General features: G+C 46.1%; 2 protein-coding genes across 3 annotated transcripts in view; both read right to left on the bottom strand.

The window, feature by feature from the left end:
• Cep43 (centrosomal protein 43) overlaps positions 1-15,031 on the bottom strand; it is a 29,003-nt gene extending 13,972 nt beyond the window's left edge. The window contains exons 1-7 of one of the 2 annotated variants that reach the window (XM_051164214.1): positions 14,870-15,031; positions 14,523-14,576; positions 11,355-11,409; positions 10,829-10,917; positions 10,304-10,441; positions 6,551-6,631; positions 3,997-4,056 (exon numbers count right to left, since the gene is read on the bottom strand). In XM_051164214.1, coding sequence (XP_051020171.1) covers positions 3,997-4,056; positions 6,551-6,631; positions 10,304-10,441; positions 10,829-10,917; positions 11,355-11,409; positions 14,523-14,576; positions 14,870-14,971 — 579 coding nt within the window. In that variant the 5' untranslated portion in view covers positions 14,972-15,031. The remainder of the gene's footprint in view (positions 1-3,996; positions 4,057-6,550; positions 6,632-10,303; positions 10,442-10,828; positions 10,918-11,354; positions 11,410-14,522; positions 14,577-14,869) is intronic. The other variant, XM_051164216.1, reaches the window with a different exon arrangement.
• Mpc1 (mitochondrial pyruvate carrier 1) overlaps positions 1-24,023 on the bottom strand; it is a 363,284-nt gene that overhangs the window by 104,413 nt on the left and 234,848 nt on the right. The gene's annotated exons all lie outside the window — the stretch shown is intronic.

The following is a 24,023-nucleotide window of genomic DNA, read 5'->3' on the forward strand; positions in this document are numbered from 1 at the left end:
AGCCTTGGCTGTCTGGACTCACTCTGTAGACCAGGCTGGCCTCGAACTCACAGAGATCTGCCTATCGCTGCCTCCCTGAATGCTGGGATTTCAGGCATGCACCACTATGCCCAGCAACATATACATTTTTTAAGTAACAGAATTATTTATTTTATTCTAAACATACAATTCTATTGATGAAGCAAAAACAAACTTTCAAAATAATCAGCTCTATAATTGTGCTCAAAATAAACTCCTAAGCCCCTCAGGAGCTAGTCAACAGAGACAAACAAGTGATGCCAGTGTCTGCTGAGTATGGAGGCACGGACTACCAGAGCGATCCACCTGTAAGGGAAAGACCATCATCCAGGCAAGACTACACAAGCCAAGAGAGATTAGAAAAGCCTTCAGACTAGAAAACAACAGGCCCCGCTTTTTTCGAGCTCCAGCTTATATTCTCATACAGAAGTAGAGGAGAGCCATAGCGCTTTATAATACAACACTTAGCCACAGCGCTTTATACAGCCATTGCTTTCAATGGAGCTCAGGGCTCACAAACTGTATGGGAAATTATGATAAGAATTTTTTTTTAATGTTTTTAATATATGAGGTTTATTAAATGAGCATGGGGGAGAAGGAAAGGGGGAGAAGGAATACTGAGAGAGAGACACAGAGAGAGAAAGAGAGAGACACAGAGAGACAGACAGAGACAGAGAGAAGAGAGAGACACACAGAGAGAGACAGACAGAGACAGGGAGAAGAGAGAGACACACAGAGACAGAGAGAAGAGAGAGACACAGAGAGAGACACACACACACACACAGAGAGAGACAGAGACAGACAGACAGAAAAGAGAAGGGAGTAAGGAATAAGTGAGTGTTTTTCAAATTTTTAGTATAGATTTAATTTTCTAATAAAAGACATAACCAAAAATTCAATCGTTTAGAAAATGAACATCGGAGAAAGGTTTCACAATGAAAAATACTGCTTGCCTAGCAGCCAAAAACATCTGAATCACTTCTGTAACGTGTTTAGGATTGAAAAGGACTTGGCTGTGGTTCAATGGTAACAGGACTCGGCAGCACAAAGGCCTCAACTCTCAGCACTGACGGGGAAAAAGGGAAATATAATTTGTGTTTCCAAAGTAAAAACTTAGTGTGCACTGTTCATAAGAAGATAAAATGCTCTAGTTTTACATCTACTTGCTATTTCTTTTCCTCACATAGGACTCTAACACCCCACCTCTGACTCCATCTGACAAAGGCAGTTTTTGATTCCTGACTTATGAAGCTCACTTTTACTATTTCTAATATTTACTAACGAAGCACTGAAAGAATATTACTATAGTTAAATTGGGCATTGCACTTACAGAGTTTAATTTGCTCGCCTTAGTACTGCAGAATCCTAGAGCCTCTCGACAAGTCGTTAAAGTGCTCAGTGTGTCTAGAGAAACCCTCTCCCCACCAGCTGCCCGTCATCTAAGACACACTGTGCAGAAGCAGGGCCTTCCAGAGCTACTACAAGGTGGATTGGGATGGTCCAGGTACCCCAGCCTTCTTGCCCCTAGCAGCTCAGACCCATTGCAGGACCAGTACCAAGAGGTCAAGTCCAGAAGCTCAAGGCACAGGGACCCCAGGGCTACTAGGTAAGCACGTCTCCATCTGCTCACCCTCCATTCACCCAGTGTCGTGAGTAAATAGGAGAAAGCACTTCCCTGCAGAGCTGGGGCGGAGCTCAGCAGTCCAGCGACCTGCAGCACACCTGGGGCCCTAAAGCCCCACCCCACCTTGCAGCACTGCCAGTAAGTAAAGCAGGAAGAGAGGAAGGATGCACTGAGGCTAAGTATTAAAAATAAAAACATCTTGCTTTGTTTTTCAGGCACAGCCTTGAGAGCTGCAGCAGATGGCTTTGAGCCTCCCCCTTTGCAGCCAATGACAAGTCTCAGCAGGCAGAGTCATGCCTACGCCTGGCGGCCTCAGCCCCATCCCCAGGACTCATACAGTGGAGGAGAGAACCCATTCTCAACTTATTCTCTGACCTCCACATGTGCACTGTGCTACCCACTCAACTACACAAATACACACACTCCAGTTAAATGTAAAAAAGCCAATGTCTCGTTCATCAAAGAGCTACTTCCCATTTAACTTTCACTCTGTTCTGAGCCTGTCCATTCTATTGTTTCCTAACAACAAAACTAAAACCTTACGCATCAGTTACACTTACACACACACACGCACACACATATTTAAAAATTGCTTTTTGGTTTCTTGAGACAGTCTCAGTACTGTAGCCCTGGCTGGCCTCAGACATGCAATCATCTGCTTCTGTCTCCAGAGTACCGGGATGATGGTTGTGCATGGCCACACTGACATATCATGGGAATCACTCAAAAGTGTACTCCCAGAACTAACAAGGGCTTTGGGCCTCTCCACAGCTGTGCCTGTCTCAAGAGTTCCAGAGCTCAATGGAAACACGCCCTTCCTGGTTTTTGCTCACACCCCTGAATTATACAGACACAGCACACAAGCTGCATGTCTGCCATCACACAGATGAGGCTCTAGCAACTGCATGCACTCACCTGCCAAAGCAATGGCTCCCTCTGGCTTTCTGGTGGGTGTAACCAGAAACACTACCAGCAACTAGGTATCTTATGCTGTTAAGAATGTTCTGGAGTCTGAAAACTTAATGCATGCAGAGGGAAAAGCAAAAAGGCAGAGGAAGAAAGAGCGAAGGGCTTGGCTACGATTGAAGGCTAGAAAGTGGCCACGCTGAGCTCCACGCTGGCTACAGAAGCAACTCAGAAACAAGCAGGAGAAGGAGAGGCAGGGACTCCAGGTGCCTGAGGAGACAGTGTGGCTCAGGAAGCACAGCAACGAAGCAGGAGCTACACTTACAGGCTCCACTGTGAGGTGGGCCAAAAGATTCTCAACTCCCCTCAAGTCAGAGAGCACACGAGGCTAGGATCAACCCAGCACAGCTGTGTCACAGTAAGAGTGAAAGCCATGTCTCTCAGTATATGTGGGTTTTATGTACTAACTTACTCAAAATGTCCTAAGTTAAACATTTAAGACACTAGTAAATTTATAAAAACCTCAATACTATGAAACATGCATCTAAGTTAATAAATCTAAAAAACCAATTCAATTAATCTTAACACTACAGACCGCAGGTTATTACCCTTACATAGTCTCAGGGCTGCCCCACCTCTCCAGTTAGAATGTGAGTGCAAACAAAGTAATCTTCACTATGAAAATGTCCCGAAAGTACTTACTGGACAATGGAGCATCTTTTCAACAATATGTAAATAATGACTAGAAAGAGAATTTGCCTTTGAAGTCACTACAACACTCAAGACTTGGTTGGTTGGTTGGTTGGTTGGTTTTTTTGAGACAGGGTTTCTCTGTGGAGCTCTGGCTGTCCTGGACTCACTTTCTACACCAGGCTGGCTGCAAACTCAAACCACCTGCCTCTGCCTCCCAAGCGCTGGGATTAAAGGCGTGCGCCACCACCGCCCAGCTGTTTGTTTGTTTTTAAAGCCTTTGTTTTATGAGTTTTTAACCTGGGAAAATGTCTGTGTATCACTCCACACAGAGCTGAATACTACATCACTGCCTCATTCCACGTACAGCTGTTTCCTTTCTCCTGGCTGAGACTGCCAGAGTCTATGTCCACCCACGCTCTTCTGTGCCTGAGGCCTGAGCCAGGGCCTAGTGCATGCCAGCCCCGTGCTCGGCCAGCACTCAAGTGTGTCCCGCCCTACGCATTCTCTTTTTATTTCTACATAGATCTCGCTGAACTGCCCAGGTTGGCCTTGAGCTTGCAGTCCTCCTTCACCCTCTTCTCAGGTAGCTTAGGTGACAGTTAGGCCTGTGGCCACTAGGTCTGGCTCTCATGGTCTGCTAATAGCTGACAGTCATGTTTAAAAAGAAAGTTTAGAATGCAGGCCGGCAGGAGGCCCCAGAGCCTGAGGTCTGTCTCAGGAAGGCTGCTTTTCTCTTCTGCTCTCATGCATGTTACCTTGTCACCAGACTTCTGCCCGCTTGTCTTCTTCTTACCTTGTCCTTTATACCTTGGTATCTGAGCATGAGAATAAAATGACATTTTACCATAAAATATAGATCTTTAAAATAAACTAACTCATTACCAAACTAATAAAGACAGTATCTGTAAATGGACAATTTAACATGTTCCTGTCCAAAGTCTGCTATTTTGGAAGGCCTTCAAAACTTCCTGGAATGCCCACCTGTGCTTTAACCAGTTTCCAACAGGCTCCCTCCCAGTTAGTGACAGGCACTGGCTATATGCCCATCAGCAAGTGCGTGTGCAGCCTGGCTTCTTTCACACTGGCCTGGAGTGAATCCCACGCCACTTGCTGAGGGCTTGTTCACACTTTGCTTGACCTTCCCCAGGAGCCCACAAAGCTGGTTCCTAAAGGCTGAATCCAAGCCTTGGCTACGACTCAGGGTCCCTCACTCTTAGGCTTTCTCTTTGTGGTTCATAAGGCTGATGAGGGACCATGGAGGCCGGCAAGGAGAGGTGGAGAACCAGTCTCAAATCCTCAGGTATGTAATGGAATTGTACTTGAAGTGACCAAGCAAGGTGTATTCTAATCCAACCCAGTCCCAGCCAGCTAGTAAGGTCTTGGGACTATTCTAAGGCAGCTGCTGACATAGGAGGCTACCCTGAAGATGGCAGGCGGCAGCAGCGTGGCAGCCCTCTCCTCTACACCAGCCTGCATGACTGCTCTTCTCTAACAGCTTACAGCAACATTTCTCACAACACTTAGGAGTATCAACATAACTCTTAGATATTAAAAAATAATATGGGGGGGCTGGAGAGATGGCTCAGTGGTTAAGAGCACTGTCTGCTCTTCCAGAGGTCCTGAGTTCAATTCCCAGCAACCACATGGTGGCTCACAACCATCTATAATGTGATCTGATGTCTTCTTCTGGATTGGAGGTGTATGCGTAGGCAGAGCACTGTATACATAATAATAAATAAATAAATATTTTAAAAATAATATGGAGAGAATAAAACATGTGTTAACAGATTTTACTGTGGTTTTTCTTGAGGATAGACTTTTCATGGAATGTCAGTAACACTTCTAAAAAAATTTCTAAAGAGTAGATTTCCAAGCAGCTCAATGCTTCAAGCATTGGTAAGTATTTCTGGAATAATGGTTAATTCTATTGTTGTGTGAAATATATTTCTTCCACAGGCTCTTTTGTGGAAGGAATTTGTAAAATTTACCCATGACCTGTTCTGTCAATTAGGGTTACAGCTCTCTATAACCATCAAGATAAGAAAAACATCTTTAAATACTCCACATCTGAAAAGGCCTGGCTGTCTCAGGGGAGCCATACAACACAATAACCTTGCTGGCTACAAATATGAAATTTCTTTGGCTTTCAAAGCGTAAAAAGGAACAACCCTAAGTAACAGCAGTGTGCTGTGCCTACACACTTAGCAAAGATGTACTTGGCAGTACATTCACAAGTTCCAAAGGTCACCTGATTTAAGATACTAGCTTTATCTACACAATTTATGTCCCACCCCAACCCACAGGAAGCCTGTGCTTGGATGGACTGCTCATCATCTTTCTATTCCTATGGAAGAGCCATAGAGTGCAATGCTGAACTTCAATGAGCTGCAGAACTATGCTAGCCCTCTCCTAAAAACCTAATTATATTGAAATTCCAGCTCCTAAGGTAATGATAGAATTAGGTGGAGCCTTTGGGAAATAATTAAGCAAGAGTATGGAGCACTTGTGCATGAGATTAAAGACTTTCCCTCCCACTACATGAGGTAGACACCACCAGGAACTGAACTCACATCAGACACCAAATCTGCCAGTGCCCCTCTGAGTAGGAATCAGTGTCTGCTGCTCATAAACCATGCAGTTTGTGGCATTTCATGCCAGCCACCTGAGTGGACTAAGGTGATGCAAACCCATTATCTCATAGGACCAAGTAGGCCAATCAGGACAGTGCTAACCAGCTATGGGAGACAATCATTTTTCCATCCTTGATCATAAACTCAAGTGTTCTGTTCAATTTTTTTCTTTCATGTAGAATCCCTGAAATCAAGTCTTATCTTTAATAGAGTACACATACAAACACACACGCACGCACGCACACATACTCGCACACTAACCATAGTACACGTCCCTCTAAATCCTGTCAAAAACAGTTAATATTTCAATACCACCATGATTCCAAATCTGGTCATCTACCTAAGTCTACAAAGCTTAGCTACAACATGTTACATTCTGGAACCTTTGCTCCCCAGCTAGGAGTTTATGCACAGTGAGTGATGCTTTCTATTGGTGCAATACAGATATATTCCAAGTATCCCTGTCTCTGAGATACAAAATTAAAATATTACCAATGACAGAAAGGAAGCAAATTAAAAACACAAAACAAAACCAACTTAATCAAAAGGGGAAAAGCCCCTCCAAGACACTTTTAAGACTTGTTACAAAAGAAACTTTACAGGTAACAGGTGAGAAGAAAGAGCAGAGCCCTAGGTCTAGACTGGCCCAGGCCCACTTCTCTGTCCAGCAGAGACTCACCTTACTTGGGGAGGAGTTTGCACTTGTTTTTCCTTCAGGTGACTTTGATGGACGATGCCCATCAGACAGATCCAGTGCCCCCTAAAAATCACAGCTTAAAGTGAAACTCTGAAACTAAAACAGGACTATGCCGATAATACTTTAAGGAATTTCAACATTTAAGAACACTATGTTGACAGATTTCATAAATACCTTTTCTAGATTTTCATTTAATTTGAATACACAAATATAACACCTCGACTGGAATTACCTGCGAAGTATTTCCCTCAGCCACCTTGAACTGGGCACCCAACCTACACTGTGGTATACCTGGTCCAACTTTCCACCATGGCTTCCCAGAGGCCAATCCCCCTTTTTTTAATCAACCAACACTAATGACTCTGGATTCTGAAAGGTTGATTTGGGTTCGCTTCCCTGTTTCATTTTATGTTAACAACAATTAGTCACAAAAGCTAATCAAGGTTAGAGATGAGTCTTCTGATCCACATATAACAAACAAACAAACAAACAGGCTCCCTTCAAACTAGTTCTCCCCGCCTCCCTCACCCAGCCCCCCACACCCCCACCTCACCATTATTAAAGCACCTGTTCTGGTCCAGCCTAAGTGATTATGGGATCCATCTGTCTCACTGCGCCATCACTGTGGTCTGAACAGAAACCTCTCCCTAAACTTACCTGTCATTGCCACATGTTCAGCGTGCACAGTAAACACCGCTGCTTTGCTACAGGAGCTCTACAACTCTTTAGACAGGAAAATGAGCTGCTCCTCGCGGCTCTGCCCTGAGACTCCCTGGCCTGAGCGAACACAGCTCCCAGGCTAAGCACTGACATCTCATCTTCAAGCTCTTCTCTTTCCACACTGCCTTTTAAGACTCATAGACCCTTTGAGAAATGCAGGGTTACAAACTCTCAACTCCTCTTTTTGACCTTGGAAAACCAAGAAGCTCCATAAGTGATACATACAGGCCACAGCCGAGCAAGGTGGACAACAGGATGAGAAAACCAAAGGCAAGGAGGCGTCAGTCTCTTTCAAGGACTACGTTCAGTTTGGCTTGAGTATGGGATGAATTGAACATCCCTGATCTGAAGCCCCCAATCCAGGGCTCACGCGCTCACGTCTTCAGGTTGAAACTGCTCGGTTGGCAAAGTCTACGGACACATGCCAAACTGCAAAACTCTGAAGTCTAAAGTGCTGCTGCTCCCCAGCACTCCAGACGCAGGCTACCCAGCTGCATGGAATCAGAAGGCAACAGACTTAGCCAATCTCATGCTGGAATCACTGTAGCTTTTAAATATACCACTCAGCATGACTGAAGAGACTGAAGAGGCCACTGGGAGGATGGATGCTTCTAGAAGAGATGAAGATGTAGATGCCAAAGATGCCAAAAGGAGGGCACTCACTCAGAGAAACTCAGAAAACATGTGGTGTTTTTAATCACCCACAGCTGAGATGAACACTAGCAACCCCATAGCTTTAAGTGCAGTTTAGGGCTGGCTAGATGGCTGGTGGTAAAGGCCCTGCTGTCAGCCCTGACAGTTCCATCCCTAGGACCCAAATGACACAAGGAGAGAACAACTTTCCCAGCTGTCCGCTGAACACACGCAAACACTAAATAAATAATTAAAACAAAAGCTTGAAATGCCGTTTTGATGAAAAGCAGCAAAACTGAGTCCGATGAGTCAATCTACATCTAGCAAGCTTTCTTATCCACAATCTAAGTCTAGGATCAAAAAAAGCTATAATTTTTAATTTTCATTATGACATTTCCTTTCAAAGTAACAAAATAAAATAGTAATGAATTATAGACATGAAAAAATGGACACTAGACCCTGCTGAGTTCCTGATCTTAAAGCACTGTTCATATACATGTCCCCACCCCCACCCCTTCCTGCCAACAACTCCTTTCCAAAACCCACTAATAAATCCTATTAAAAAAAAAAAAAAAAACTAGCAAAAAGTAGAGAAAAACCCAACTTCATAGTGTTGCAATTTGGAGAGCAAAGCATCTTCTTTTTGAAGATACAACTATCTGTCTGGTCTGCTGAAGACTCTTAGCTTGTAGCGTCACTGAGTTCAGCATCAGACAGTTGCTGTACTCTGAATGTTCCTCCTACCCTTTCTAACCGGAGATGTGTAACCATGGATCCCTTGTACAATCCTATCTTCTCGATCAGCTGAGCTCCTTCAGGACCCTTTCTTAAGCCCTGCTCCGTGATTGCCCAGAGCACCTGTTTACTGTGTCCTAACACAGCTGGTGTTCAGACTCTGAGTCTCTAAATGTCTCTGGGACTGAGAGCACACTCCAGCTGCCAGTGGAGCAGCCGCTGAGGAGCCGAGCATGGACAACAGCGTCTCTAGGTAGAGACAGTGAGTGCCAGTGCAAGTCAGATCGCAATCCTATCAGCAAGACTTGCACAACAAACAGACGGCAGGTAAGGAAAGTAACTGCTGGTAAGAAAGTGTGCATTTGTGCAAGGCTTGACAGCAGGACCCTGTAACCTGAACCCTAGAAAGGCAGAGGAGGAGTATGAACCCAAGGCCAGCTTACACCACAGAGATCCTGCACATGATGCACAAAACGAAACAGAAAACTTTAAAAAGAAGCAATATTTGGCCAGGCGTGATGGCACATGCTTTTAATCCCAGCACTCGGGAGGCAGAGGCAGGCGGATTGCTGTGAGTTCAAGGCCAGCCTGGTCTACAAAGTGAGTTCAGGACAGCCAAGGCTACCTAGAGAAACCCTGTCTCGAAAAACCAACCAAACAAACAAAGCAAAACAACAAAAAAAAGGAAGTAATATCAGCAACTCAGTTTAAAGCTTAGTTAAAACAAACAAACAACTCAAATTTTAGAAGGGTTAGGGAAATAGCTCAGTGGTTTAGAGCACTGGCTGTTCTTGGAGAAAACCTGGGTTCAAATCCCAGCACCCACATGGCTGTTTACAACACTAACTCTAGTTCCAGGGGATCTGCGGCCGTCTTCTGGTCTCTGAGAACATTGTACACACACAGTGCATACACACATAGGCACAACAACCATACACATAGTTTAAAAAGTGGTTTTTAAAAACCTTTAGGTTCAAAACTTTTGTGGGGGGCGGGGGCTGAGACAGGGTTTCTCTGTAGCCTTGGCTGTCCTGGACTTGCTTTGTAGACCAGGCTGGCCTAGAATTCACAGCAATCCGCCTGCCTCTGTCTCCTGAGTGCTGGGATTAAAGGCGTGCACCACCACACACTGCTAGGTTCAAAACTTACTGTGTGTACAGCCGCGTTTCACACTCAACTAATAAGAAGAACAAGCAGCAGGGGACGCCTTCTACGCTAAGTGCTATTCTCACGTTCCCATTGTCACTTTAGAAACCAGGCAGCGGATGCTGAAGTGACACATGGTCAAGGACAGCAGGACGTTCTGAGCCAGGACCACCCACCTAGACAGGCGCACAGCACACCTGCACACTTTAGTTTTCACTAAACTGTTTATATGCCACCTCAGTCTATTTCAGTTTGTTACAAGGAGCAACTTCTTACGCTGGGTGGTAGTAGCCCTTTAATCCCAGCACTCAGGAGGCAGAGGCAGGCAGATCTCTGAGTTCAAGGCCTGCCTGTTCTTTAGAGTGAGTTCCAGGACAGCCAGGAATACACAGTGGCTTCTTTCTATGCAAATCTCAGTTCACTGTGCATGTACTGACTCCATTACAAGTAAGTACCAATTACTACAATAAAGCATAAGAAATAAGGACAAAGGGTACTTACTTCCCCACTGGCAGGTCCTCTTTCTTTCTGTTGGCAGCGTCTAATCACTTCTAATAACAAGGGTCCGCCCACAGTACCTTCTGCTTCAATGATACCTAAGTCTCGGGCTAAGTTCTCTCGACCTTCAAGACCTTGAAACTAAAGAAGAAGTAAGGCTGAGGTGTAGGAAGTATATAGCAGGGTTTTAAAGGGAGTATTTTAGAAACTTAAGACATCCTTAAATTAAAGGAGGCTAAGTGTGTAGTGACTGAGCTTTGGCAGCTTTGTACAGAGCATGCACTGTTAGGACGTCTCCCGACAGCTGCAGGACAAAGCACGGGTCCTAGCAGAGCGGGCTCTACAGTCACACCCCTTCCTCAGCAGGTTCAAGTGACATGAGCAGCTGGGGGCCCTGAGAGGAACGATCTAGGAGACACAAAAGTAACAAAGCACAAACAACTGTGAAGTGTCAGGCTTCAGTACCGTTCTGCTTGCTAGTCACTCTGCGGACACTTCACAGGGTAGATATGAAACCATTTTTCTTACCGTGCTAGTTTCAGGATGGAAAACAGCCAAGGTGAAGTCAAGGTTAAAAAACTGAAGAAATTCTGCGACGAGACTAGCCGCTAAACGACCTGAAGATCAAGAGAAAGGCATGTGGACAGGGCCCACAGAACGCTCAGTTTCCTTGTGAACTGGAGCGTCCTGTGGGGAAATGAGGTTTCTAAGTCTTTTAAATCACACATTTCTTCTGTTACTAATTAACTTCAGTATGAACACTGCAATCTTTCTGTTTTCTGCATTAGGGTCATCAATCTGCAACTGCAAGGCAACGTTTATTTCATAAACAGGTTCAGTGTTTCACTTCCTATACTCCCTGCTTAGCTAACGACTGCCCACCGGGGCCCAGAACGCTTAGCGTGTGAGGCAGCTTGGAGCCAGGCAGGCCGGTGTGGACAGCACCAGGCAGGAAGGCCAGCATGAGTCATAAGAGTCAAGACTAGTCCCCCAAATACTGATAAAAGTTTAAAACTCAGAGGAAGATAAAATAAACACAAGAATAACATCTTACCATCTTTTGTATTTAAAAACTTTTTCAAGCTCTCATTGACCAAAGGAGTTTTGTTCTGTTGAAAATAAAAAGAAATATTTTAAGCATCATCTGTTTGCCCTCCAATAGTAAAAAGTGCACATTAGAGTTCCCTCTCCCACAGCTGAACTTTATTATCAGCAGGTGAGAAGTGAAAAGTGGAAAGCACACCCTCTGGAAAGGAGAGTAGACCAAGCTGAGTGCCAACAGTCAAACTTATTTATTTTGGCAAAGATAAAAAGAACGCAAATATCGCTTTTGACAAAATCATAGTTTTAAAATCCATTTCACACCTGTTTACTTAGTATAGGATTTGCTTCCTGCTATTTAGCAACTTTCCAAGTAAACAAAACCAAATCATACACAAAAACATTTATTTCAACTTTTAAACTTTTCTTTTTTTTTCTAACACTGCTGGGAATTGGACTCAAGATCTGGCATATGACAAGCCAGATGCTACACCTGGCTATAGCACTAGCCCTTCAACATTTTATAACTGCACTGCTTTTGAAATGTGTGGTATTAAATTTACTTTAACTGTTTATATGTCTAATACATACAATTTGAAATTTATCATCTTAGATATAGACCATTTGCAATTACAAATCAGTAGTGTATGAGATGTCTTTGTGTGGCCATAGCTCAACTTATTTATTTATTTATTTTGATTACAGCTCTGAACAAACACAGTGAAAATTACTCCCTGCAAACTGAGCCTGTGGTAAGTGCTGGGCTTCCTAAGCAGCCCCACGCCTATGGATGGCGTACAGAACGGCACGGGTACTGTGGGGAGGCTTGGCGGTTTGGCTTGTTTGTTTAGGTTGCCTCATCTCCAGCATGCTGGCTTGTCATTCCACCCTCAGGTGTTTTCTCAAGATAAATCCCAGATCCCAGCAAAGATCTGGACATGACCATTCACAACAGCCCAAACACGGCATCTAAGGAGAGATGGCTAAGCAAATTATGACTATCCACTCAGTGACTAAAGGAATGATCATGAAATCAGGATTAAATGGCATAGTAAGATACACTACTAAGGGCTGGAGAGATGGATCAGAGGTTAAGCGCATTGGCTGCTCTTCCAAAGGTCCTGAGTTCAATTCCCAGCAACCATGCTGTGGTTCACAAACATCTATAATGAGATCTGGTGCCCTCTTCTGGTGGGCAGGTGAATGTGCAGGCAGAACACTGTATACATAATAAACTCTTTTTATAAAAAGACACAATATTGCATTATGCTGAATAATAGACATCACACACACAAAAGCACATAAGCACATGTTACATCTTCCCATCTGTATGGCTTTGGAAATGATCAAGCTGGGGAAGGCAGCTTGCACAGAAGTGAGGAAACTATAAAGGCTGTCTGTATTCTCTTCCCGGCTGTGCTGCTCACGTGCTGTAAATGTTAGTTTATCAAATCTGACATCTTAAAGAGAGTTTACAGAAACAATTATACCTCAAGTTAAAACACAAGCAGGAGGAAAATCACAGGACACGGTCTAGAGAATTTATGACACTGAGCTAACTAAACAACTAAGAGAAAATGGAAGGACAAAGCCAGGTTATGTACTACAAATGGCCAACCTGAACAAACACAGACCTGAGAGACAAGACATGACGAGAAGAAATACCACTCTGGAAAAGCCGGAGCTAAGGCAATGGTGGGCAGGCAGGCTCGGCCAGGAGACAGCGGGTGAGGGCGGGGCAGGCGAACTCCGGAAAGCCAGGCTGTCTGTTAGGCACTCTAGCTGAAGCTCTCAGCTCAGCAGGGGAGACGTGCACTCAAGGTACAGGATGAAGTTAGTAGCGGTGTTAAAGTTCCGCGGGGAAGCTACAGAGACAGGGTGCCGGCAACTCACGTGCGCTGTGCAGGAAAGAGATCTTGGGAAAGAAACTGAGGAAAACAGAAATGAAAAAGGTTCCCAATGTCAAAATATTTCCATAAAGGAAAGAGGGGTTAATGTCAGGCGGTGCAGTGACCGAGTAAGCGAGGTGAGGACTGAAGGAGCCTTCCTGACTGTAGCAATGGATTTCAGGTATGGCATATTTAAATTTTTAATGGAGTCAGGGCTACCTGGTAATAAAAAAACAGCATGAGATATACATATTCTTTCAAAACTTGGCTGCTAAAGCAGGTGGGAAAAAAAAAGAAACTATTTTAAGAGCAATTAAACACTTTTATGCTCAAAAGAGCCAGCAAAAGAGAAATCGAAGATACCGTGATTAAGGGCATGAGAATACGCGGAGGACAAACCCAGGCGAAGTGTATTTGGCAAGACAGACCCTCTTCTAAAGCAGGGCTATACATACACACTAAGCAGATGGAATATAGACCTACAGTCACAGGTGAGCTTCCCCTGGCCTGACAGACTGGGGGTAGCGGCAATGGGACGCCAAGGTAGGACCTAGTGACTTCTATCTCCTTGTGAGGAAAAGACAATAGAAAAGGAAGAGAAGGTGACCAGATGGGTGCCCCCAAGGCCCTGCTCAAGTTAGCTCCCGGTCCCCGTGACTTGGGGTTCACATGCTTAAGTGACTTTTTCTTGGTAACGTTTATGCAGAAACAGGAGAAGGAAATGAGTGGCTGATCAAACGATCATTACTGCATAACTAGAAAGCAAAGAAATATGGGGTTCTGAGCTGTGGAAAACAGGATCTAGCCCCGCCAAAAGCCAACAGAAGAGACGACGTAGAGACAACGGCTAAAGAAGAGGCTGAGGGAGTTAAGTTAAGCTAAAGAGTTAAAAGCCCACAACCGTGGGAGGGTGGGAGGCAGGTCTGTCACACAGAAGGACTTCATCATTTAAACACTCAGGTCTTCCTGGATTGTTTTTTTTTTTTTTTTAGAATAAGTAAGATGAGAAATGCTTTTAAACTAATTGAATGTTCAGATTTGTAACGGACCAATCAGAATGTGAATAAAGGTTCCATGGTACATCCCTTAAGTTCAGAGTAACCCCGCCACAACTCTCCGGCTTCAAGCAACCCCTGTGGCTGAGATTTAGCTACGCTCAGAGCTACGGTGGTACTTGAAGGCCACCCCAACACGCAGAATATATAGAATACAATCCTTAACCGGTCACAATTATCCCCGGTTAGTCGTTCAACTAAGAAGTACGGTCCGATCAAGGTCTGGGGATCTCTTACCTCTACTTTTTCTTGTTCTTCCAGTGCTAAGAACACAGCCGCTCTGAGTTCAGCCTTCAAAAGGAGAAAAAGGAAAAAAAAAAAAAAACCCCACAAAATTACAAGTCAGTTTCGCGACGTGAAGTGTCCCTCACCTACCGTGTAAAAGACAGGGGCGGGCACGAGGGGGTGGGGGTCGCCGCAGGTGCAGCGTGGGGAGGCCGCGGGCCCACGAACTCGGGCCCAGGCCCCGCGCCCGGCCGCGCGCCCAGCCCAAGCCGCCCCTCCCTGCCCCGCGCCCGCCTCCCGCGCCCGGCGAGGCCCCCGCAAGCCTCCCGGCCTGGCGGAAGCGCAGCCGCCCGCCGCACCTTGATGCGGTTCAGGACGCCGCTGTTCTCCAGCGTCTGCACCAGCAGATCCCGCAGCTCCGTGTCCTCCTCGGCCACCACCGCGGCCGTAGTCGCCGCCATCTTGCTTCTCCAAGACAACCACCCAAGCCGCGCCAACGGCCAACGGCCGCCGCGGATGCCGCACGGCGCGCAGCCGCAGCCCCGCCCCTCACGCCGGGAGAAGACACACGGGGCGGGGCATCAGGGCGTCGTGGGCGTAAGGGGGCGGGGCCTCCGGGGTTTCATGACGCGAGAGGCGGGGCCTCAGGTGGTGTCTGTGGGTGGAGCCGCGGGTGCGGGGCGGGGCCGGACTCTGGCGACACCACCAGTGGCACATTATTAACAGAATCATATTATAAAGGTCTTTAAATTGCACTTAATTTCCCTCTTCCAGTGAGAGAAGAGAGTCTACTGAGGCTGAACGTAATGGTCCGAACCTCTAACTTACAGGAGAAGAGGCTCTGGGTGGGAGGGGCGAGGAGAGCGGGGGGCGGGGCGGAGACCCCCCAGGGGGCGGGGCCTCCCTAGGACTGTTTGTATCCAAGCTGGAGCTGCGTGTGTGTGTGTGTGTGTGTGTGTGTGTGTGTGTGTGTGTGTGTGTGTGTTGTGTTTTTGGCTCTGTGTGTGTATACGCACACTCAGCCTGAGTCCGTTTTTGCTGGGCGGCGGAGGGCGTGCTGTCTCTGGTAACTTTTGCTCTTGAGAGTTCTTCTGAAAGAGCAATTGGCCTGGGGTGGAAACTCCATGCTGCTGCGTGGGAAAGTTGAGCTGTGTTGGCCTGGAACTTCCATAGAGGTTTCCGGTACTGGTCTGCATTAGGGCTTTGAACTCATTTCCAACCACTGCAGGTGGCCTGTGCATTACGAATACAGATTAATGTAAGAGTAAAGTCATATGCCTTCTGTGCTGCTTTTCCGTTTATGGGAGAAACTAGGTTTGAGTGCTTTTTTGTTTGTTTGTTTGTTTGTTATTCCAAGAAAGGAATCATTGAGAGGTTAGTTTTTAAGACTGGCCTTAAGGAGAAAGTTAGAGCTTAGAAGGGTCACATCTAACACAAAAGACATGGGGCAAAGAGTTCTTTTGTGCTGGCAGTCTGGTACAATTTGAGCACAAGAAAGAAAATGGGGTGACTAGGTCTGGCCAGACTAAAAGGAGCCCTTGGAATGTGCCAACTTCAAGCTAGGGAAAGAGGAAGGGGCAAGTGCTCCAGGCAAGGAAGAAACCTGTCTGTGCTTAGCTTGGCCCCTGTGCAGTGAAAGCAACATTGATGTGGTTGGCAGAAGAGAGGAGCTGGTCCAGTTCAGACAATGACTCATGACTTTGGAGAGTGAAGGGCTTAAGGCATGAGCTGATATCTAGATTTGAATATTCAGAAAGGTTTGAAATGCATTTATTCAACACTTTGAAATTGAGTGCCTACTGAGTTCTAGATCCTAAAGCAAGTGGGTTGGAGATGGTCACAACTTACTTCTCACAGGCAGGCAGCCATCAGTCCAGGAACTGAGACAGCAGCAGCCTTGGAGGGAGGGCCAGGAAGGAGGCTAGGGATGTGTAAGGCTTCACACGGTACCACTGGTGTGGATGCATCTGAAGATGAAGCCTCCACAAACTAGTAAAGGTTGGGTGAGGTCATAACCAGTGGGCCAGTGTCCTGAGCTCGCCCAGCACTGTAATCCACAGATGGGGCTCTTACCAGAAACTGAAGGCACTGGCTGGTCACCTTGTCCTCAGTGACTAAGGTCAGTTTCTGTTGTTGAGGACACCTGGTCTGTGGTGTTTTGTTAAGACAGCCTGAGCTCACAAACCCAGATGGCTTCTGAACAGCTGTTATACTGGGAAGTTTGCTGGTGAGTAAGAAAGAAAGGCACTCTAGACAGCAGCGAGCAGCGTCAGGACCCAAAGGCAGATTACCCTGTGTGGGGAGAGGCTCAGGGATGTCTACCTATGAACGTAGGACTTTGATTATAATCTGTCCACAGGGTCACGGAGGCTGACAAGTGCTTGGGTCTGCACAGTGAGTTGGAAGCTAGGAAAACTGTCCTGAGCCATCAGGCTCAGCACCCAGGAAGAGTGTACCTGAGCCTGGAGCCTGCCCTCCTTCCCAAATCCCAGTGTGAAGGCCAGAAGCAGGAAAGACTCTCTTCCTGGAGAGAACGTGTCCTTTGAGAGACCAGAGGCTGGAGAGAGGGTTCAGCAGCTAAGAGTGTATGCTGCTCTCGTAGAGGACCTGAGGTTGGCTACCAGTGCCCACACTGGGCAGCTCACACGTGCCTGCAACTCCAGTGTTGGAGGATCTGACGCCTCTGACCTACTTGGCGGCTTGTACTCATAAGCACACACACACATAAGCACACACGCACACACACACACACGCACGCACACACACACGCACACACACGCACACACACACACGCACACACACGCACACACACGCACACACGAAAAAATCTTTTAAAAACTAAAATAAGGATGGGAAAGATGGCTTGGAGTTAGGAGTACTGGCCAATTTCCCAGAGGATCTGTGTTTGATTCCCAGAACCCACATGGCAATGAGCCACCTATATCTCCAGTACCGGAAGGTCCAGGACCCTCTTCTGGCCCTCACAGGCACTGTAAATGTAGGCAAAGTGCCCATACAGATAAAATAAAAATAAACTCCCCCCCCCCAAATGTAAGAAAGTAAAAAACATATTTAAACTTCCTCATGGACTGGGTGCCCATGGCCCAGTCAAGTTAACACATAAAGCTAGTTAGTTTGTAAGGCTGGGCGTCGTGATGCACGCCTGTAGTCTGGTAGAGGTTAGGAAAGCCAGGAGGCCAAGCTTATCCTTGGTTACATACAGATCTAAGGCTAATCTGGAATATGTGAGACTGTCTTAAAAACAAGTGATCGTACTAAAAAGCTATAACTAAGTAGGTTCCTACATGAGCAAACATGAGTAGCAGAGAAAACGCCTTCCCAGCTTCTGTTTGAATTCCCTTGGACGAGAAGAAGTTGTCTCTTTACTATTAAACACATGTGCAGATCGTCTTTTGGTCTGGACACTAGATTACTAGCACTCGCTCATTAGAAAGTTCTGGGAGGGTCAGGGGTGTTCTCTGTGGCCTGTGAGGCTCCTCGTATGTTTACAGGTTATGTGTGTGTGTGTGTGTGTGTGTGTGTGTGTGTGTGTGTGTGTGTGTGTGTAGTATAGCCTGCTGGCGGAAGAGGTGCACTCTTCTTCTGCCAGGATACTCATCAGAGTGTACTGAAATGGCTTAGCTCGTCTTCCTGAAGACTTTACACACCAGGTTGTGTATTGGCTAAAGTTGAGCATGGGCTACAGGCTGTGGTGTATGGGTCTCAGTAACCGTCGAGTTGTATTGACTATAGCAAGTCACTTAGCCCCTCTGTGCCTGTCTCTCATTGGCAAACAGGAACAGAGTGCAGAATATATGTGTGTGCATATGGATGTGCGTTATGTTATTGGTAAATAGCATTTAATGTCTGAAACAGATACAGTAAACTATTTTAGATGTTCATTGTTCGAGCATACTGCCCAGCTTCCTTTTTTTCTGAACATTTCTTTGATGCTGTGAGCAGATTGCTTTTTGTTTTCTTAGTAGCTTCATGGCCCAGGGAAGGGCCAAACCCTACAAAAGGTAAGCGGCTTGCCCGTTGCGTGCAGCCACGATTAGCCACAAGCCTATCTGGATCCCTGCTCTTGCCCTACAGGACACAGTCATCTGACCTTGCCTTCTGCGGCTGCACTGGGTAATTTATAAAGAACAGGGTTCATTTAGCTCCTGTTCCTGGAGATTGGCAAGACCAGTGCCAAGGTGTGGCTCCTGGTGAGGCATTGACATCCAACCTTTTTTTCCTCACAAAGCCACTAATACCATCACAGGGCCCCACCCCTTGGTGTCTCATCCTAGCCTCCTCCTGAAGGAGCTTGGGGGTTCACTTGTTAACATGTGAACTTGCTGGAGAACCTTTAAGGCACAGCAGCAATTAGATAATATATAATAGAATTAAATAATAAAACAGAAAATTTAGAAGCCAAATAAGGAAATGTAGAACGAAAGACAAGTGGGCTTTCCCAAAACAAGTTCCCTCGCATAACCACCAGGGGGCAGTGCGCAGCAGAACAAGACCAGAAGGAGCTTTCTCAATACTTTGCCTTACCTGCTCAAAGGCGTGATAACTACAGTGTGCTTCCCACCCCCACCCCGCAGACCCACTTTAGCACGGGGACTATTTTGGGCTAAAGGCAATTTAGTAGAAGCAGGTATGTATTTTTAAAGCGCGCTCTGCCTTCTGCCTACCAGCAAAATGTACATTTAAAAAGGCGTCTACTTCTCTACCAGGGAAGCCAGTGACGACCTAGACCCTGTGCAGCCCGGGAGGTACTGAGAAATCAGACTGTACCACTTGCCAGCATCTCCAGCCACTGTATCTCATGTGTGCACCTGCCCATGTGTTCCGCCCTAGACCCCAAGCCTTCGTCAAATGTCAAATCGCTTTTCTGGGACAGAAAGACTCAACTCCCAGCTCCTCGGCACTCTCCTCCCAGTGCCTCTAGAGGTCACATGATGCATGGTGTTGCACTTCGTCCCGCTTTTCTCTTAACCTCTGTGGCCAGAGGCTCTGCCAGACCCCGAAATGGGTAGAGAGAAAATGCAACGCAGTGTGGCCAGCTAATTGGCCAACAGCTAAGTTGACCTTTAAGTTGTATGCATTTTTTTTTCTGTGCTGTGCATAGAACGCAGGCCCTCCCACATATCCGGTTAGCTCCAGCCCCTCCATGCCTTTACATGAGAGAAGGGTTTTGAGTGTTTTGTTATTTACTTCCGCATCTTATTCACACTGCCTAGCTTTTTTTTTTTTAATTATCTTGTTGCTAAGTGCATGTCTACGCTAAATTGATTGGTTCAAAAGCTGTCTCCATGGTAACAGTAATACCTGGCACATTCAAGCCTGGGAAGGCGTGTTCTTAGTGCTGCAATGGCTGTGGCCAAAGAGTCACAAGTGTAAAAACTGCGTCTACTGTTGCTAGGCCACCTTCTTAATCCATTGCTTAAGTGCACTCCACACTTACGCCCAGAATCTAACCAGACTCTAAGAGATGGTGCTAGGATAAGTTTATCAAGTGGGTGTTGCTATTATTTGATTTTTTAAAAAAATTTTTTTAATTAAATAATTTTTCCCCTCGTACTGAGGCTAGAACTGAGGACTGTGAAGTCTTCATGCTAAACACACACTAAATCTGACATAGACATCCATTCTCCTGCCAGTAATATTTTAATTTTTAAAAGTCTTTGCAAATTCACTCCAAATTTGTGGGGGGGGGGGCTGAGGAGATGGCCTGTCAGTAAAGTGTCTGTCTGCCTTAGAGGCACAGGAAACTGAAGGTACAGTACCTTCCACCGCTGGGAGCTATAGGTGCCAGTACTTCTGTGGTTATGAATCTGAGGCCAGCCCGGGCTGCATGGTGAGTTCTAGACTAGGCTATCTGGAGCTATATGATAGGTCTCATTCTCAAGAAGGGGGCAGGGTGTTGGGAGGGAGCTGGAGAGATGAGGCTCTGCGCACATGCCCTTCGTGCAGGGGACCCAGGTTTTGTTTACAACACCCTTGTTAAGTGTTACCACTTGTCACAGTTTCAGAGGGCTCTGATACCCCTGGCCTTCATGTGCACTGCAGTCATGTGCACACACACAGACATGCCCAGACACTATAAACACACACACACACACACACACACACACACACACACACGTGTGTGTGTGTGTGTGTGCGTGTGTATTCTTTTTTAGAGGAACCCACAGACTTAAAATATTACTATTTTCCAACCATTTAAGTAGTGGTCATTGACCACCAAGGACTGCAACAACACACATGTACACAAAGACCAGACACACGTTCATCTTGCACATGGAGAGACTAACACCTATGATGTAGATAAATTGCGAAAACCAAGCCTGTGCCTTAGCAAGTCTCCTTCTGTCTGCCTGCACATGTGCATGAAATGTGGAACAATACCATTCGAGTTGTCCTGGGCCGCACGGAAGAAAGCCTTGACCGGAGGGAGGACACTCTAGGAAGCCTCGAGGTGGCGGGGGGGGGGGGGGGGATGTTGGGAACTACACCTTAAAACAGGCTCAAAGGACATTAAAAAAAAACAGTGACGTTGTCGTGTAGCAATACAACAAAGATAAAGGCACTGCTACACAAGTCAGGGCCGCTTTTTCCTACAGATCATAGCTGAGGGGAGTGGGAGGATTGTGGGGGCTACCTGTCTGTGACGGCTGGGGGAGCTGGCAAAGGGCTAGAGCCTCACACTGAAGGTTAATTAAAAAAAAAAAAAAATCATAAAACCCCAGAGCACAGAAAGCAACTATATTTGGCATTAGATTCACCAGAGTGTTGTGGCCGAGCAAAGCTACAGGGAAGTGCAACCAGTGGAGGAAATGAACTTGGGCTGCCAGGGTCACAGGGCACCACTTGAGAGGGGACAGCAACGGCATTTGTCTGCAGGATGACATCTCTGTACTTAGTGTCAAGTTTGCGGAACTCTGGGATGGGGGTGGGGTGGGGTGCGGTGAGGGTGAGGGGGCAAGCACTGGCCTTCAGTTCTCTTAAAGCAAATCCATTCTCTCTCAACAAGACACTACCTTGCCAGGCTACAGGGGAAGAGGATGCGCTCTGTCCTGGACACTGGGGTGAGGGCTCCCCTTCTCTGAGGAGTAGGGAAGGGGGGATAGGAGAAACAGGGAGGGAGGCGGGGCCTGGGAGAAGAGGAGGGAGGCTATGACCAGGATGTAAAGTGAATAATTAATAATAATAATAATAATAATAATAATAATAATAATAATAATAATGAAGACTAAACGAAGCAGAAGAAAGGGGCTGGAGAGATGGCTTGGTGGTTGAGATGTGTGCACTGGTCTCTAGGCCAGCACCCCTTCAGTGGAGGCCTGTCTCCAAGTGTCCTCAGCCAGAGCAAAATTCCATATACATTAGGGGCTTTAAAAACACCTCAAATTTGAGCTGGGCATGGTGGCACACACCTTTAATCCCAGCACTCTGGAGGCAGAGACAGATGGATCACTATGAGTTCGAGGCCAGCCTGGCCTACAAAGTGAGTCTAGGACAGCCAAAGCTACAGAGAGAAACCCTGTCTTGAAAAACCAAAAACCAAACCAAAACAAACAAAAACCAAAAAACCAAAAACCCTCAAATTCTACTTGTTTACATAGTAAGCACATCTAAGGAAATACCTTCCAAGTAGCATGTAGGGACAGAGAGGTGACAGAGTCTAAGCCAGTCCCCACCAGAGCACCTGGGAGCACCTGGCTCCTGCACTGCAGGTTCAGCTGCCCACCGGGCAACTCTTTTCCTGTGTCCTTATCAAGGAACATATACAAATGTTTTTACAGCTCAGCAATTCTGCTCCTGGATATTTACTGGAAAGAAACAGAAACATGAAACACGCTCTACATGGATGTGCATGGTGACTTTATGTACTATAGGCAAGCCTGGAAACTATCCACATGACACCAGCAGAGAAGAAAAAAACCACTGTGATATTTTTATAATAGGGTACTAGCCATTGATGAAAAGGAATGAAGCAGCAGCACCTAAGGCAAGTGAAATCCCCTCCTCCCCTTGATTTCACAGACACAATGCTGAGCACAGGACGCCAGACACAAAAACACCCAAGAGTGGGCAAAACCCGTCTGTTGGAAGTCCGGCATTGGTGTTCTGTGAGACAGGATAGGCGTTCACAGAGAAGGGGCAGGGGGACATTCTCGGGGCTCTCAGGAAATGTTCTGTATCTTGAGAGAAACAAGATTTCCTGTATGTAAATGTTTGGCAACTGTTAAAGTAGGAGCAGTGAGGTGGCTTGCCTGGCTTGCTGTGTGAGTCTGGTGACCTGCAGGAAAAGAACTGTGAAAAAGTTGTCCTGAAAAGAACTGTGAAAAAGTTGTCCTTCCGCCTCTGCTTGCACCCTCCACAAACACCCACCGCCGCCACCGCCCCTGACCCCGCCGCCAGTAATAAATACAATTTAAAAGCTATGCAGTACGGGCAATGCTGAACTGTAGTCCTCAGTCAAGTGTATATACTGCACGCGGAGCACGTATGCTGCACGCGGAGCTGCTGCACGCGGAGCATGTATGCTGCACGCGGAGCTGCTGCACGCGGAGCACGTTTGCTGCACGCAGAGCATGTATGCTGCACGCGGAGCACGTATGACAACTGCTTCAGTAGATTCATGGATTACAAAGCTGAATAAACTTAAAAGTTGGAGAAAGAAAAGATGCAGCAATAACAAAATTAGAGTATGCTTAAAATATAGAGTAGCTGTTCTCAAGCTCTGGGTCAAGCCCCTTTTAGGGTCAAATGGCACTTTCACCAAGACCGCTGGAAAATACAGATACTTACATGACAATTCATAACAGCAGCAAAATTACAGTTATGAAGTAGCAATGAAAATAACTTTATGATTGGGGATCAGCACAGCATGAGGATTAAATTGTATTAAAGAATTGCAGCGTCAGGAAAGTTGAAAATCACGGATTTAGAGACTCAATCAAAGGAGAGACCAATCTCATGAACAGGATTTATTAGAAACAGACGAGGAGGAACACTGACCTTGAACAGGAAACTGTCAGAAAGCACTTAAGAAGACGCCCCAGAACCCACATAAAGGTGCCCATAAATGAAGAAGTCAACCAAGTTCCATGAAATTAATTGTACATCTTTTTAAGGTTTATTAATTTTTATTTTACATGTACAGGTGTCTGCCTTCTTGTATACATGAATGCCACCACCTATGTGCAGTGCTGACAGAGGCCAGAAGACGGTGTTGGATCCTTGGAACTGGTGTTACAGATAGTTGTATGTAACCAGGTTTTTTGTTTGTTTGTTTTTGTTTTTGTTTTGTTGTTGTTTTTCTACATTATTGGGTTCTTATATCTAACATCCTTCTCCACCCCAATCAAACCCCTAAACTCAGGGTAGGCAAGAAAGAAGGCTAGAGGGGGAAGCAGGCATGGCTGCCTTTATAGTACTTCCTGACGAGTTAGGGGTGTAATGTTCCTGGGGAGGGGTGGGGGAAGCAAGTCCAGTCTTCTTCATCAGAATAAT

This window comes from Acomys russatus, chromosome 21 (assembly GCF_903995435.1).
Source record: "Acomys russatus chromosome 21, mAcoRus1.1, whole genome shotgun sequence".
NCBI classification, from domain to species: Eukaryota; Metazoa; Chordata; class Mammalia; order Rodentia; family Muridae; genus Acomys; species Acomys russatus.